The sequence below is a fragment of the Pongo pygmaeus genome, chromosome 10, assembly GCF_028885625.2.
Source record: "Pongo pygmaeus isolate AG05252 chromosome 10, NHGRI_mPonPyg2-v2.0_pri, whole genome shotgun sequence".
Lineage (NCBI taxonomy): Eukaryota > Metazoa > Chordata > Mammalia > Primates > Hominidae > Pongo > Pongo pygmaeus.
In genome coordinates, this window is record NC_072383.2 from 109,138,815 (window position 1) to 109,153,454 (window position 14,640).

The 14,640-nt window shown below is 41.0% G+C and overlaps 1 protein-coding gene across 1 annotated transcript in view; it reads left to right on the top strand.

Moving 5' to 3' along the window:
• Positions 1-14,640, top strand: part of RAD9B (RAD9 checkpoint clamp component B) — a 30,576-nt gene that overhangs the window by 7,306 nt on the left and 8,630 nt on the right. Inside the window, exons 5-10 of the mRNA XM_054444969.2 lie at positions 3,798-3,897; positions 6,151-6,257; positions 9,824-9,930; positions 10,022-10,086; positions 10,934-11,056; positions 13,304-13,538. Coding sequence (XP_054300944.1) covers positions 3,798-3,897; positions 6,151-6,257; positions 9,824-9,930; positions 10,022-10,086; positions 10,934-11,056; positions 13,304-13,538 — 737 coding nt within the window. The remainder of the gene's footprint in view (positions 1-3,797; positions 3,898-6,150; positions 6,258-9,823; positions 9,931-10,021; positions 10,087-10,933; positions 11,057-13,303; positions 13,539-14,640) is intronic.

The following is a 14,640-nucleotide window of genomic DNA, read 5'->3' on the forward strand; positions in this document are numbered from 1 at the left end:
TATTTTTTTGAGACGGAGTCTCGTTCTGTCGCCCAGGCTGGAGTGCAGTGGTGCGATCTCGGCTCACTGCAAGCTCCGCCTCCTGGGTTCACGCCATTCTCCTGCCTCAGTGTCTCGAGTAGTTGGGACTACAGGCGCCCGCCACCATGCCCGGCTAACTTTTTTTTTGTATTTTTAGTAGAGACGGGGTTTCAACGTGTTAGCCAGGATGATCTCGATCTCCTCACCTCGTGATCTGCCTGCCTTGGCCTTCCAAAGTGCTGGAATTACAGGCATAAGCCACCAGGCCCGGCCCTAATTTTTTATATTGTTTGTAGAGATGGGGTTTCACCATGTTGCCCAGGCTGGTCTTGAACTCTTGGGCTCAAGTGATCTGCTTGCCTCAGCCTCCCAAGTGCTGGGATTACAGGAATGAGCAACCACACCCACCACACCTGGCTAATTTTTTTTTCACACCTGGCTAATTTTTAAAAAAATTTTAATAGATACAAGGTCTCACTGTGTTTCTGAAGCTGATCTCAAACTTCTGAGCCAGGCAGTCCTCCTGCCTCAGCCTCCTAACGTGCTGGAATTACAGGTGTAATTAGACTGCCACCATGCCCAGCCTGGGATGGCAGTCTAAGATGAAGGAGCAGTGTGAAAAAATACCGATTGAGGGTGTCTAGTGTGTGCTTATAAGAAAAAGGGAAGAAAACAAGTAGCAAGAATAGAGCATTGGGGATGACAAAGAAAAGACACTTCTCAGCTTGCACATCATCAGCAATACCAATATTCACTTGATTCAAATATTTGTTATACAGGTATAAACACACTTACATATGCATAGGTTATTTCTAAAGAACACCTAAGAAACTGGTAGCAGTAGTTGCTTCTGTGGAGGTTCTAGGGTGGCAGGAGTCAGGGATGGAGGGTGACTCACTCTCACTGTTCTTTTATATCTTTTGCATTTTGTCCCATGTACATCTATTACCTATTCCACCAAAAGTAACTTGAAAATATTTTTTAAATAGGTAAAATATGTCATCTTTTGAGCTTTGTGTCTTCTCAAAACAGCAGTCACAGTGATCCCTTTAAAATAGGTCATATTATGTCACTTTGGTGCTCAAAACTCTCCCAGTAGCTCCCCATTTTACCCAGGGTAAAAGCCAAAGATCTCAGAATGGCCTATAATGTCCTCCATGATTCAGAAGCCCTGGCATGTTTCCTCCTCAGGGTGTATGCCCTGCTCCCTTCCCTACTGTTTTATTCATTTATTTTCTTGCTATCTATCTCCCCTCTGTAAAATGTTAGCCCTGTGAAGACAGATTTTTGTCTGATTTGTTTTCTGCTAGTTCCAGCTCCTAAAATAGTCCCTTATGTGGTAGATTACAAAAAAAATTGTCACAAATTATCTGCAGCCCCTCCCTTCAATACCTGGAGTATGTTTCCTCATTTTGAATTTCAGCCGGCCTTAGATTTGCTTTGATACCGGTAGAATGCACCATAAGTGTTATTGTGTGAGTTCCGAGCTGAGTCCTGTCAGCTTCCACTGTTGCCCTAAGAACCTTTCCACCAGCATGAGAACAAGCATGGAATAGCTTTCTGGAGGATTAAAGAACAGGTGAGAGGCCTTAGCCATCTCAGTTTTCCCAGTTGAGGCCCCAGACATGAAAGTGAGGACATCCTAGCTACCCCACAGGGATATTGTGAGGATCAGAGAGAATGTATGTAATATGTATGCTACAGTTCCTGGCACATAGGTTCATACTCATTATTGCTACCTCTCCTCTTCCTCTAAAAGGACAATAATTTAGCCTGGGCAACATGGAGAAACCTTGTCTCTACCAAAAATACAAAAATTAGCCAGGTGTGGTAGAGTGCGCCTGTAGTCCCAGCTACTGGGGAGGTTGAGATGGGAGGATCACTTGAGCCCGAGAGTTGGAGGTTGCAGTGAGTTGAGATCACACCACAACAGTCTAGCCTTGGCAACAGGTTGAGACCCTGTTAAAAAAAAAAAAGAAAGAGAGGAAGAAGGAAGGAAGGAAGAGGGAAGAGAACAGGAGAGAAAAGAAAAGAATTAACAAACCAGATGTTGAAATCTGTCAAAAGTCCTGTTCAGAAATATCAGTCCTGGATGGAAGGTACTAAAAGAGAGTAATAGAGATATGATCTGTAGTCTGCAATCACTATTTTACATGCAATTTAAGAAACTACCTGTATTTTGGAGATTTCTTTAAAAACTAAAAATAGAACTACCACATGATCCAGCAGTCCCACTACTGAGTCTTTATCCAAAGGAAAAAATATATATATCAAAGAAATACCTACATCCATGTGTTTATTGCAGCACCATTTATAATAGCAAAGTTACGGAATCAACCTAAGTGTCTATTAGTGGACTAATGGATTAAGAAAATGTAGTATATATACACAATGGAATACTATTTGGCCATAAAAATAATGAAATCTTGTCATTTGCAGCAACGTGGATGGAACTAGAGGTCACTATGTTAAGTGAAATAAGCCAGGCATAGAAAGACAAGTATTGCATGTTCTCGCAATGTAGACGCTAAAAAAGTTGATCTCATGGAGGTAGAGAGTAGAATGGTAGATACCAGAGGCTGGGAATGGTGTGTGGGTGAGTATGAAGAGAGGTTGGTTAGTGGGTACAAACATACAGTTAGGTAGAAGGAATAAGCTCTGATGTAGGGTAGCAGAGTAGGGTGACTATAAGTTAGCAGCAGTGTATTCTGTGTTTCAACGTAGCTAAAAGAGAGGACTTAAAATGTTCTTAACACATAGAAATGATAAATACTTGAGGTGATGGACACCCCAAATATCCTGGCTTGATAATTACACAGTCTGTGCATGTAACAAAATATCTGTCACATGTACCCCATACATTATTGCTTTTTTTTTTTGAGACAGAGTCTCGCTCTGTTGTCAGGCTGGAGTGCAGTGGCACGATCTCGGCTCACTGCAACCTCCACCTCCCGGGTTCAAGTGATTCTCCTGCCTCAGCCTCCCAAGTAGCTGGGATTACAGGCGCATGCCACCACGTCCGGCTAGTTTTTTATATTTTAGTAGAGACGGAGTTTCACCATGTTGGCCAGGATTGTCTCTATCTCCTGACCTCATGATCTGCCCACCTCAGCCTCCCAGAGTGCTGGGATTACATGCGTGAGCCACCGTGCCTGGCCTTTTTTTTTTTTTTTTCATTTTGAGACAGAGTCTCACTCTCAGGCTGGAGTGTACAGTGGCACGATCTTGGCTCACAGCAACCTCTGCTTCCCAGGTTCAAGTGATTCTTGTGCCTCAGCCTCCCAGGTAGCTGGGATTACAGGCATGCACCACCATGCCTGACTGATTTTTGTATTTTTAGTAGAGACAGGGTTATGCCATGTTGACCAGGCTGGTTTTGAACTCCTGGCCTCAAGCGATCCACCTGCCTTGGCCTCCCAAAGTGCTGGGATTATAGGCATGAACCACCATGCCTGGCCACATGTACCCCATAAATATTTTAAAATACCATGTATCAATAAAAATATATTAACAAAAAAAAAAAAAAGAAGGAAACTGCCTGTATTTCAAAGGAATCTGGGAACTCTCCTGCCTGATTGGTCAGAAGGTATAGACATATTGCTTGGTGTCCACTAGGGAGCGATAAACACATTTAATTAAGGAATAGTGCTTCTCCAAGGTATGTGTACTTGCCAGATAGTAAATGTTACTTTAATTTGGCTGTGAAACTTAAAGACTTCTTTAATTTGTTAGTTTTGTCCTTAAAATTATTAAGAGGTGGCTTTATTCTTTTTAAGGTATTAAAAGAACTCATAATATATGTTTTCAAGAAAGTCAGCCTTTGCAAGTTATTTTTGACAAGAATGTTTGTACTAATACGCTAATGATTCAGCCAAGGTAATGAGTTCTCTGTTGTCAGTTTTTTTCCCCTGAATACAGTATGATCATGGAGTGAAGAATCAATGCCCTAGAGCTTTTAAGTCAGCACATTTTTTTTTTTTTAATACGGAGTCTCACTGTGTCACCCAGGCTGGAGTGCAGTGGTGTGATCTCAGCTCATTGCCAGCTCCACCTCCCGGGTTGACGCCAGTCTCCTGCCTCAGCCTCCCGAGTAGCTGGGACTACAGGTGCCCACCACCACTCCCGGCTAATTTTTTTGTATTTTTAGTAGAGACGGGGGGTTTTACCGTGTTAGCCAGGATGGTCTTGATCTCCTGACCTCGTGATCCACCTGCCTTGGCCCCCTAAAGTGCTGGGATTACAGGCGTGAGCCACCACGCCCGGCCAGTACATTTTTTTTTAAGCTGAAATTTGACTTGGAGAAATCACCATACAGGTACAAGAGGAAACTTTGATAAAGATAGTAGTGGATAATAACTAATGGTAGCAATAATAATTTAGTGACCCAAGAAAGTTCTAAAAACACCCCATCAGTGGCTTTCTATAGCAAGTTGCATTTATATGGTTCTTGTCTGAATCTTAAAACACAGAGCTTGAGGAAATTTTAACATTTTTTATGTGAAATGATTTTGGCCCTAAGTATTAACAGTTTTTTCCTCTAGATAATGAGTGAGGCATATTTGTCTTGAAATTTGAAACTTGAAACTTTTTATTTGAAAGTGCATCCAGTTTTCAGTTCAGCTGTAGCATTAAACATTAATTAACATTACTTTGTGAGCCAAATGATATTTTATCTATATTGTTTTTAAATTATTATTATTATTATTATTATTTTTGAGACAGAGTCTCCCTCTGTCGCTCAGGCTGGAGTGCAGTGATGTGATCTTGGCTCACTGTAACCTCCACAAGAATTCAAACAATTCTTGTGCCTCAGCTTCCCGAGTAGCTGGGACTACAAGTGCGAGCCACCATGCCTGGCTAATTTTTGTATTTTTTTGTAGAGACGGGGTTTCGCCATGTTGCTCAGGCTGATTGAGACAAACTTCTGAGTTCAAGTGATCTATCTGCCTTAGCTTCCCAAAGTACTGAGATTACAGGCGTGAGCTACCACATCTGGTCTCTTCCTTCCTTCCTTCCTTCTTTCCTTCCTTCCTTCCTTCCTTCCTTCCTTCCTTCCTTCCTTCCTTCCTTCCTTCCTTCCTTCCTCCCTTCCTTCCTCCCTTCCTCCTTCCCTTCCTTCCTTCCTCCCTTCCTCCCTTCCTCCCTTCTTCCCTTCCTCCCTTCCTTTTTGAATTGCATATTCATGTTGTCATTTTTTTTGTATCAAATTATTTGGTATCTTGTATAACTGCCCCCGCTTAACACTGGAAAAGTTGCCAAATGAATTTTGTAGGTGTTCCTGACATTGTGATATCAAGAAACACCACTAAACCAATGTCTAACATCAGATTAACACCAAGATTACATAAATTCTAAGAATTTTATTTTTATCTTAATAATATCTCAATGTCAAAAGGAGTGCAGAATTTATAATACAATAATAAAAAGACAACCCAGCTGTAAAAAATAAGTAAAGGACTTTAATAGTCATTTCTTGAAAGAAAATGTCAGTAAGCACCTGAAAAGGTGCCCAACATCATTAGTCATTAGGGAAATGCAAATCAAACAATTTTCAATCTGTGAATTATGTCATATGGGAATTATATCTCAATAAAACTGTTTTGAAAAAAAGGAGCCAGAATAAAAGGGCATTTGGGATGTCAAGAGAACCTTGAAAGCAACAGGTAACAGTCGAGGAAAGGAACAAAGGGAAAGAATATAGGCAGCAGGCTGCTTAGAAACCTCTGCCCCCTCATCTAGGTCTCAAGCATAATTCACCTGAGTTGTTTTTGAACAGCTTCACTTTCCATTATCTCCCTTTACAGTATGATCTAGGGCATAAGTAACTGGGCATACAAAAACATATAATTAAAGATATTTTATTCTGGAATTTTGTTTGTACTGCAGCGTTCATGTGTTTTACTAAGGATATATTTTGCTATTCTCTTGGCCTTCAAATGAAGTTATAATTTTAAAATATGCTGAAAATATAGCAGCTATGTATAAGAAAGAAGGTAGGAGTTTGGGTAAATTTTTCTAAACCCAGGCCAAGTAATTATTTCCAGATTAGAGATTCGAGTCCCAGTTAATAAGGTATGTCTTTCTGTTTGTTTTTCAAATAATGTTAATACTGTTCTTTACATTTTATAGATTGCTTGCTGATGCCATTTTTCTTTTTACATCAAGTCAAGAGGAAGTTACTCTTGCTGTTACTCCACTGAATTTTTGCCTCAAGAGTTCTAATGAGGAATCAATGGGTAAGGATTGTATCTGAAATGGTGTTTTGATGGGTTATTACTTCCTGTCTCTCGATTACTAACCATACTGGAAACATTAGTGACATAATTTTATTCCTGTCTAAAAAGCAGTAAGATTTTAACACAAGTTTAACACAATCAGCAATGAAAATATTTGGCTTTGAAATTCAGGGTGTTTTAAAATTAGGAGAATGGGGCCAGGTGCTGTGGCTCACGCCTGTAATCCCAGCACTTTGGGAGGCTGAGGCGGGTGGATTACCTGAGGTCAGGAGTTCGAGACCGGCCTGGCCAACATGGCGAAAACCCATCTCTACTAAAAATAAAAAAATTAGCTGAGTGTGGTGGTTCAGGCCTGTAATCCCAGCTACTCAGGAGGCTGAGGCAGGAGAATCGCTTGAACCCGGGAGGTGGAGGTTGCAATAAGCCAAGATTGCACCATTGCACTCCATTGCCTGGGCGACAGAGACTCTGTCTCAAATAAAAGAAAAAAGAAAATTTGCTACGGTCTTTTGGCACAACAAGCTGTTTGAGACTCTTTAACCTTAGATAATATGTTTTTGGTGACAGCAGTAAGGAGAGGATACAAAGGAAAGAACTATTATTTTAAACTGAAAAACCAGGGCTTAAGTTGGGTCACATGACTTTTGTAGTGTTTGTGCCAGGTTCTGTTCTAAATAGTTTGCATTTATGAAGTCATTTGATCTTCATAACAACTCTAAGATGTATGTAGGTACTATTATTATCCCCATTTTACATATGAAGAAATTGAAAGCACATATAAAGCACATATGAAGCAGTTGGACACTTTGGGAGGCTGAGGCAGAAGGATCACTTGAGGGGAGTTACCAGCCTTGGCAACATAGTGACACCTCATCTTTACAAAACATAAAAATAGCCGGGCATGGTGGTACACACCTGTAGTGTCAGCTGCTTGGTAGGCTAAGGTGGAAGGATTGCTTGAGCCCATGAGTTTGAGGCTGCAGTGAGCCATGATTGTGCCACTGCACTCCAGCCTAGGCAAGACAGCAAGATCTTGTCTCAAAAAAAAAAAATTGAAGCACAGAGAAACTGTGGCTTGCCTGGTGTCACAAATTGCCTAGTGAAAGGGTCTGTTTTATGTACCATCATGCCATCTCTGGATAAAGATGGCCATTTAGTAGCCAGGAGAAACTGTCCCTTGTGAGTAGCTTTCTAATGAAGTTATAGTTACAGTTGACTGGCAATCTAGTTATTTCATCTTATTATTAAACTTCTTCCATGCTAGTATATTGGGAGTGACATGAGCCTTCTTGTTGGGGATGAATGTATATTTAAGACGTTGTTTGATCCTTTAAAAAATATATCATTTGGCCGGGCGTGGTGGCTCACGCCTGTAATCCCAGCACTTTGGGAGGCTGAGGCAGGCGGATCATGAGGTCAGGAGATCGAGACCATCCTGGCCAACATGGTGAAACCCCGTCTCTATTAAAATACAAAAAATTAGTGGGGTGTGGTGGTGCACACCTATAGTCCCAGCTACTTGGGAGGCTGAGACAGGGAATTAATCACTTGAACCCGGGAGGTGGTGGTTGCAGTGAGCCAAGATCATGCCACTACACTCCAGCCTGGTGACAGAGCAAGACTGTCTAAAATAATAATAATAATAATAAATATATATGTATATATCACTCAATCTTTGTTCTACTTATATAATTGATATTCATTGAAGAAAATTAAAAATACAAAAAAAATTTTTTAAGTCACCTGATATCCCACTATACAGAGATAAGCACTTTTAATAGTTGGGTGTATCTCTTTCTATACTTTAGATCTCACAACAGGAGATTGAGTGAAGATAATTAAATACTATGAAACTATTAAAAGTAACATTGGCCAGGTGCAATGGCTCACCCCTGTAATCCTAGTGCTTTGGGAGGGTGAGGCAGGATTGCTTGAGGCCAGGAGTTCAGACCAGCCTGGGCAACACAGCAAGATCCCATCTCTACAAAAATAAAAAATTAGCCAGGTATGGTGGCATGCACCTGTAGTCCATGCTGCAGCAGCTGAGGCAAGGGGATCACTTGAGCTCAAGATTTCAAGGTTGCAAGTGAGCTATGATCATGCCACTGTATTACAGCCTGGGCAACAGAGTGAGACCCAGTCTCAAAAAAAATTAATGGGTCGGGCGCGGTGGCTCATGCCTGTAATGCCAGAACATTGGGAGGCTGAGGAGGGCTGATCACCTGAGGTCAGGGATTTGAGACCAGCCTGGCCAACATGGTGAAACCCTTTCTCTACTAAAAATACAAAATTAGCTGGACGTGGTGGTGTGTGCCTGTAGTCGCAGTTACTCAGGGGGCTGAGGCAGGAGGATCGCTTGAATCTGGGAGGCGGACCTTGCAGTGAGTCGAGATCACACCAAAATTAGCTGGACGTGGTGGTGTGTGCCTGTAGTCCCAGTTACTCAGGGGGCTGAGGCAGGAGAATCGCTTGAATCTGGGAGGTGGACCTTGCAGTGAGTCGAGATCACACCACTGGACTCCAGCTTGGGCAACAGAGTGAGACTCCATCTCAAAAAAAAAAAAATTAAAAAATTAAAGTCATGTTATATGTGTATGTATAAATACATTCCTCTCTCTCTGAGGGGATGTATCAGAGAGGTTTAATGAAGCAATTTTGTGGTGGAAAACACAAAACATTGACACACACACAAATAATTATAAAAATGTGCTTATTGACATGGAAAAATAGCCAAGATATATTATTGGGTAGATTATGAAATGGTATGTAGGGTAAGATCATACTTTCATTTAAAAATATGGCCAGGCACAGTGGCTCACGCCTGTAATCCCAGTACTTTGGGAGGCTGAGGCGGGTGGATCACAAGTCAGGAGATCGAGACCATCCTGGGTAACACAGTGAAACCCCATCTCTACTAAAAGAAATACAAAAAATTAGCCGGGTGTGGTGGTGGGCTTCTGTAGTCCCAGCTACTCGGAAGGCTGAGGCAGGAGAATGGCGTGAACCCGGGAGGCAGAGCTTGCAGTGAGCTGAGATTGTGCCACTGCACTCCAGCCTGGGCAACAGAGTGAGACTCCGTCTCAAAAGAAAAAAAAAAAAAGTTAAAAATGTGCACGTAAGTGACACATGCCTGTAGTCCCAGCTATTCAGAAGACTGAGGCAGAGGATCACTTGAGCCCAGGAGGTCAAGGCTGCAGTGAGCTGTGATCATGCCACTGCACTCCAGCCTGGGCAACACAGCAAGACCCTGTCTCAAAAAGAAGAAAACAAAAAATTTATTAATTAACTTAGATAAGAATCTGGCATTTAAACATAAACAGTTTGATTTATGTGAAATGGATTTATAGACCCTAAATCATTGGGGAGTTTAAGAGAAATGTAAAATATTAAATTTCTCTTTTGAACAAAGGCATTTAAAAATAGCATACAGATATCAGGTGGGGGAGTTAGGGTAGGTAGGGCAGGAGGAAATGGGGTGGGATTTGGGAGACCAGAAAAATTCTTTTTTCCTCTAAATTCATCTCTGGAACTAATTTCATTCTTTATTTCCCCATAATATTAAACAGATTTGAGCAATGCTGTGTACAGTGAGATGTTTGTTGGCTCAGATGAGTTTGACTTCTTTCAAATTGGAATGGACACTGAGATAACGTTTTGTTTCAAAGAATTGAAGGTAAATAAAGATTTGTATCAATTTAAAATTCAAATTTTCACTGTAAGTTTTTATAAGGATTTTAAGTTTTTTTCTTCTTTTCTTTTTTCAGGGAATACTGACATTTTCAGAAGCTACACATGCTCCTATATCCATTTATTTTGATTTCCCTGGGAAGTAGGTCCTTGAGAATTTTTCTGAGCTTGTTTTTTTTGTTTTATATCAATAACAAAACCTTTTGGATTACTTTGAAATTAATTAACACCTCAGGAATACCTAAACTTTACTATTAATACTTATCAAACTAAAATTTTGAAAGATGCTAAAACATGGCATTTAAAATTTTATTTTTTCTTTTTTCAGACGGAGTCTCGCTCTGTCGCCCAGGCTGGAGTGCAGTGGCATGATCTTGGCTCACTGAAGGCTCCGCCTCCCAGGTTCAAGCAATTCTCCTGCCTCAGCCTCCCAAGTAGCTGGGATTACAGGCGTCTACCACCATGCCTGGCTAATTTTTGTATTTTTAGTAGAGACGGGGTTTTACCATGTTGGCCAGGCTGGCCTCGAACTCCTGATTTCAAGAGATCCACCAGCCTCGGCCTCCCAAAGTGCTGGGATTACAGGCGTGAGCCACAGCACCTGGCCTACTGTTTTTTTGTTTTGTTTTGTTTTGTTTTTTTGAGATGGAGTTTTGCTTTTGTTGCCCAGGCTGGAGTGCAATGGTGCAATCTCAGCTCACTGCAACCTCCGCCTCCCAGGTTCAAGTGATTCTCCTGCCTCAGCCTCCCGAGTAGCTGGGATTACAGGCATGCGCCATCATGCCCAGCTAATTTTTTTTTTTGTATTTTTAGTAGAGACGGGGTTTCTCCATGTTGGTCAGGCTGGTCTCAAACTCGCAACCTCAGATGATCCGCCTGCCTCGGCCTCCCCTGTTTCTTTTTAGTCCAGAATTAAGTATCTTTTCTAATGTGTTTCTAATGTCCATCAGAAAATGAGTGTCACTGTTGCTCTGATTTGGCTTTTTTAGACCTCTGGCTTTAAGTATTGATGATATGTTAGTGGAAGCTAACTTTATTTTGGCCACATTAGCTGATGAACCAAGTAGAGCATCTTCACCACAGTCACTATGTCTTTCACAGAAACGAAAAAGGTGAGACTGTGTTTTAACTTCTTTATTACTTGGGACAAGCCATCATAATCTTATTTTGAAATAATTCACTGGCATTCACTTAGGAAACAATTGAGGAGTGAAATATTAGATGACAAATTTTGACTGAATACAGAAGAGCTGTAGTGAAACTTACCTGTAGCATAGAAACATCACCAATCTCGTGTCAGATATTTGCTTTTTCTGTTCTGACCAGAATTGAACAAGACTGTCTGGTTTATCTGTGTTGTTTCCCAGAACTCAATTCCAATTTTTAGTTTTTGTTGCTGTTGTTGTTGTTGTTGTTGTTATTGTTTTAGACAAGGTCTCACTCCCATTGCCCAGGCTTGAGTGCTGTGGTGCAATCTCAAGTCACTGCAGCCTCCATTTCCCTGGCTCAAGTGGTCCTCCCACCTCAGCCTCCCAAGTAGCTGGGACTATAGGCATGTGCCACCACACCCAGCTAATTTTTTGTATTTTTTTTGTAGAGACAGGGTTTCACCATGTTGCCCAGGCTGGTCTCAAACTTCTGGGCTCAAGCCATCCACCTGCCTCAGCCTCCTAAAGTGCTGGGATTACAGGTGTGAGTCACCACATTGGGCCTTTAGTTTTTTTTTTTTTTTTAGGGGTAATATAGTGTTTTCACAGGAAAGTCTATATTCACTTCCTAGAACTTTTGCTCAGATATAGGGATAGCCATTGCTTTCTTGCTTGCTTTTTTTTTTTTTTTTTTTTTTTTCTGAGACAAGAGTCTCACTCTGTTGCCCAGGCTGGAGTGCAGTGGCACGATCTCGGCTCACTGAAACCTCCACCTCCTGGGTTCAAGCAATTCTCCTGCCTCAGCCTCCCTAGTAGCTGGGATGACATGTGTGCACTACCACGCCTGGCTAATTTTTGTATTTTTAGTAGAGACAGGGTTTCACTATGTTGGTCAGGCTGGTCTCGAACTCCTGACCTTGTGATCCGCCCGCCTCAGCCTCCCAAAGCACTGGGATTACAAGTGTGAGCCACTGCGCCTGGCTTTTTTTTCTTTCTTAATTTCTTTTCTTTTGGGGGAAGAATGATGCTTTATTGTAAAAGTTATTTTCAGGAAATTTGGGAAATAGAGAAAAGTACAAAGAAGAAAATAAAACTTACTCATAATTGTGTCACCCAGAGATAGCCACTGTAACATTCTGGCTCACTGCATTTTCTTTCAGACTTAATTTTGTGTATACTTGTATTTTCAAATTTTTTAAAAAAATTTTTTGAGACAGGGTCTCACTCTGTCACCCAGGCTGGAGTGCAGTAGCACAGTCATGGCTCTTCATAGTCTCAACCTCCCAGGCTCAAGCATTCCACCTCAGCCTCCTGAGTAACCAGGACTACAGGCACCTGCCACCACACCCAGCTAATTTTTGTGTTTTTTGTAGAGATTGGGTTTTACCATGTTGCCCAGGCTGGTCTCTTAACTCCTGGGCTCAAGCAGTCTACCTGCCTCGGCCTCCCAGAGTGCTAGGATTACAGACGTGAGCCACTGCACCCGGCCTATCCTTGTATTTTAAAACAAGATTAGGATCACAGAGCATAGGCGGTTTTGGTATTGTGGGTATGTTTCAATATCACTGATAATGACTTGAAAACGTGATTCTTTTTTTTTTTTTTTTTTTTGAGTCAGAGTCTTGCTTTGTCACCCAGGCTGGAGTGCAGTGGCGCCATCTCAGCTCATTGCAACCTCCGCCTCCTGGGTTCAAGCAGTTTTCTGTCTCAGCCTCCAGAGTAGCTGGGATTACAGGTGCCTGCCACCACGCCCGGCTAATTTTTTTGTATTTTTAGTAGAGACGAGGTTTCACCATCTTGGCCCTGCTGGTCTTGGACTCGTGACCTCGTGATCCACCCCCCTTGTCCTCCCAAAGTGTTGGGATTACAGGTGTGAGCCACCGTGCCCGGCTGAAAACATTATTCTTAATGACTGTACACAATTTTATCATATAAATGTATAGTAATTTACTTGACTTTTCCCCTAACTTGCTCCTGTTACCATATCACAAGATATTCTATGCACAGTGAGTTGCTTTACTGATTGGTCTGTCAAGAGAATTTATAAATGATCATATGTATAAATTTTAACTTGCAACAATTTAGTTCCATGTATTTCAATATATTCCCTAATCCAGTGCTATCATTGTTATCCCACGTTGTCCATTAGTTATATAAAAAATATATTTCACAATAAACAGTTCATTCATTTAATGCCTATTAATACCTCAGGTCAGATCTGATTGAAAAAAAGGCTGGCAAAAATGTAACTGGCCAGGCCCTGGAATGTATTTCAAGAAAAGCAGCACCAAGAAGGCTTTATCCTAAGGAGACTCTCACAAACATATCTGCACTGGAAAACTGTGGCAGCCCTGCAGTGAAAAGAGTGGTTGGAGATGTCAGTGAAGTATCAGAAAGCAGTGTCAGCAACACAGAGGAAGTGCCAGGGTCTCTGTGTCTCAGAAAGGTAAAAGAAAAGTGTTGAGATTCAACCACATCTCAGTCAAGAATTCTCATCTGTCTCCCTTTGTAGTCTTCCTCCCCAATCCCCACCCAGCCATGTTCTGAAAATTGATTTTCTTATTTTTTGATAGGGGAAAAGTGAAGCTAGTCTGAATTATAGAATGAAGAAAAGTCTGATTTACAGAATATCAATAGAAAATAGTTAAATTGTTCAGTCAGTAATTTTTAACAAAGCATATTCAAGTAGAGATTTGGGTCACTTGTTTCTAAGAATAAGTTATGATTTTTTATGGTATATTCTATCTTGAATAACAATAATATGCTGAGGTCATATAAATAATTTGTTTCCTAAAATGTTTCCTTCTAATTCTACTTTTCAAATTTGTTTGGTAAATCTTGTATTCGTAATAGTAGAAACGTAAATTTCATCCTAACAAATATCACAAATTCCTTCATAACGGAGTCCCAGTTAATAACATCTTATTCTATAAGATAGATGATAAGCTTCACAGAATGCTGTAGTGTTAAACCTTATGAAATCTACTGAACTGAAGGTAAGCAATGTATTAGAAACTGAAGTATCTCAAATATTGATAATCCTAATTTTACTTGTTTAATGTTTTGTTCAAGCTTGTTTTGCTGTTGTTATTGTTGGTTTGGAGATATGAGTTTCTTAGTTAGAATTAGAAATTTGAAAGCAAAAATAATATTTTTGAAAGTTACCATCACCATCTTGGCTGGGTGCAGTGGCTCACGCCTGTAACCCCAGCCCTTTAGAAGGCCAAGGAAGGAAGATCTCTTGAGGCCATGAGTTCAAGACCAGCCTAAGCGACAGAGTGAGACCCCCATTTCAACAAAAATTTAAATATTAGCCAGATGTGGTAGCTGTAGACCTAGCTGCTGAGGAGGTTGAAGTGGGAGGATCTCTTGAGCTCAGTAGTTCAAGGCTTCAGTGAGCTATGATCGCACAACTACACTCCAGCCTGGGCAACAGAGTGAGAACCTGTCTCTTAAAAAAATAAAAAATTCACCATATGACGCTGTATATGACTTTTAGGGCAGAATTTGATTAGTAAACTGGACTTAGTTTGATACCATAGGTGTTT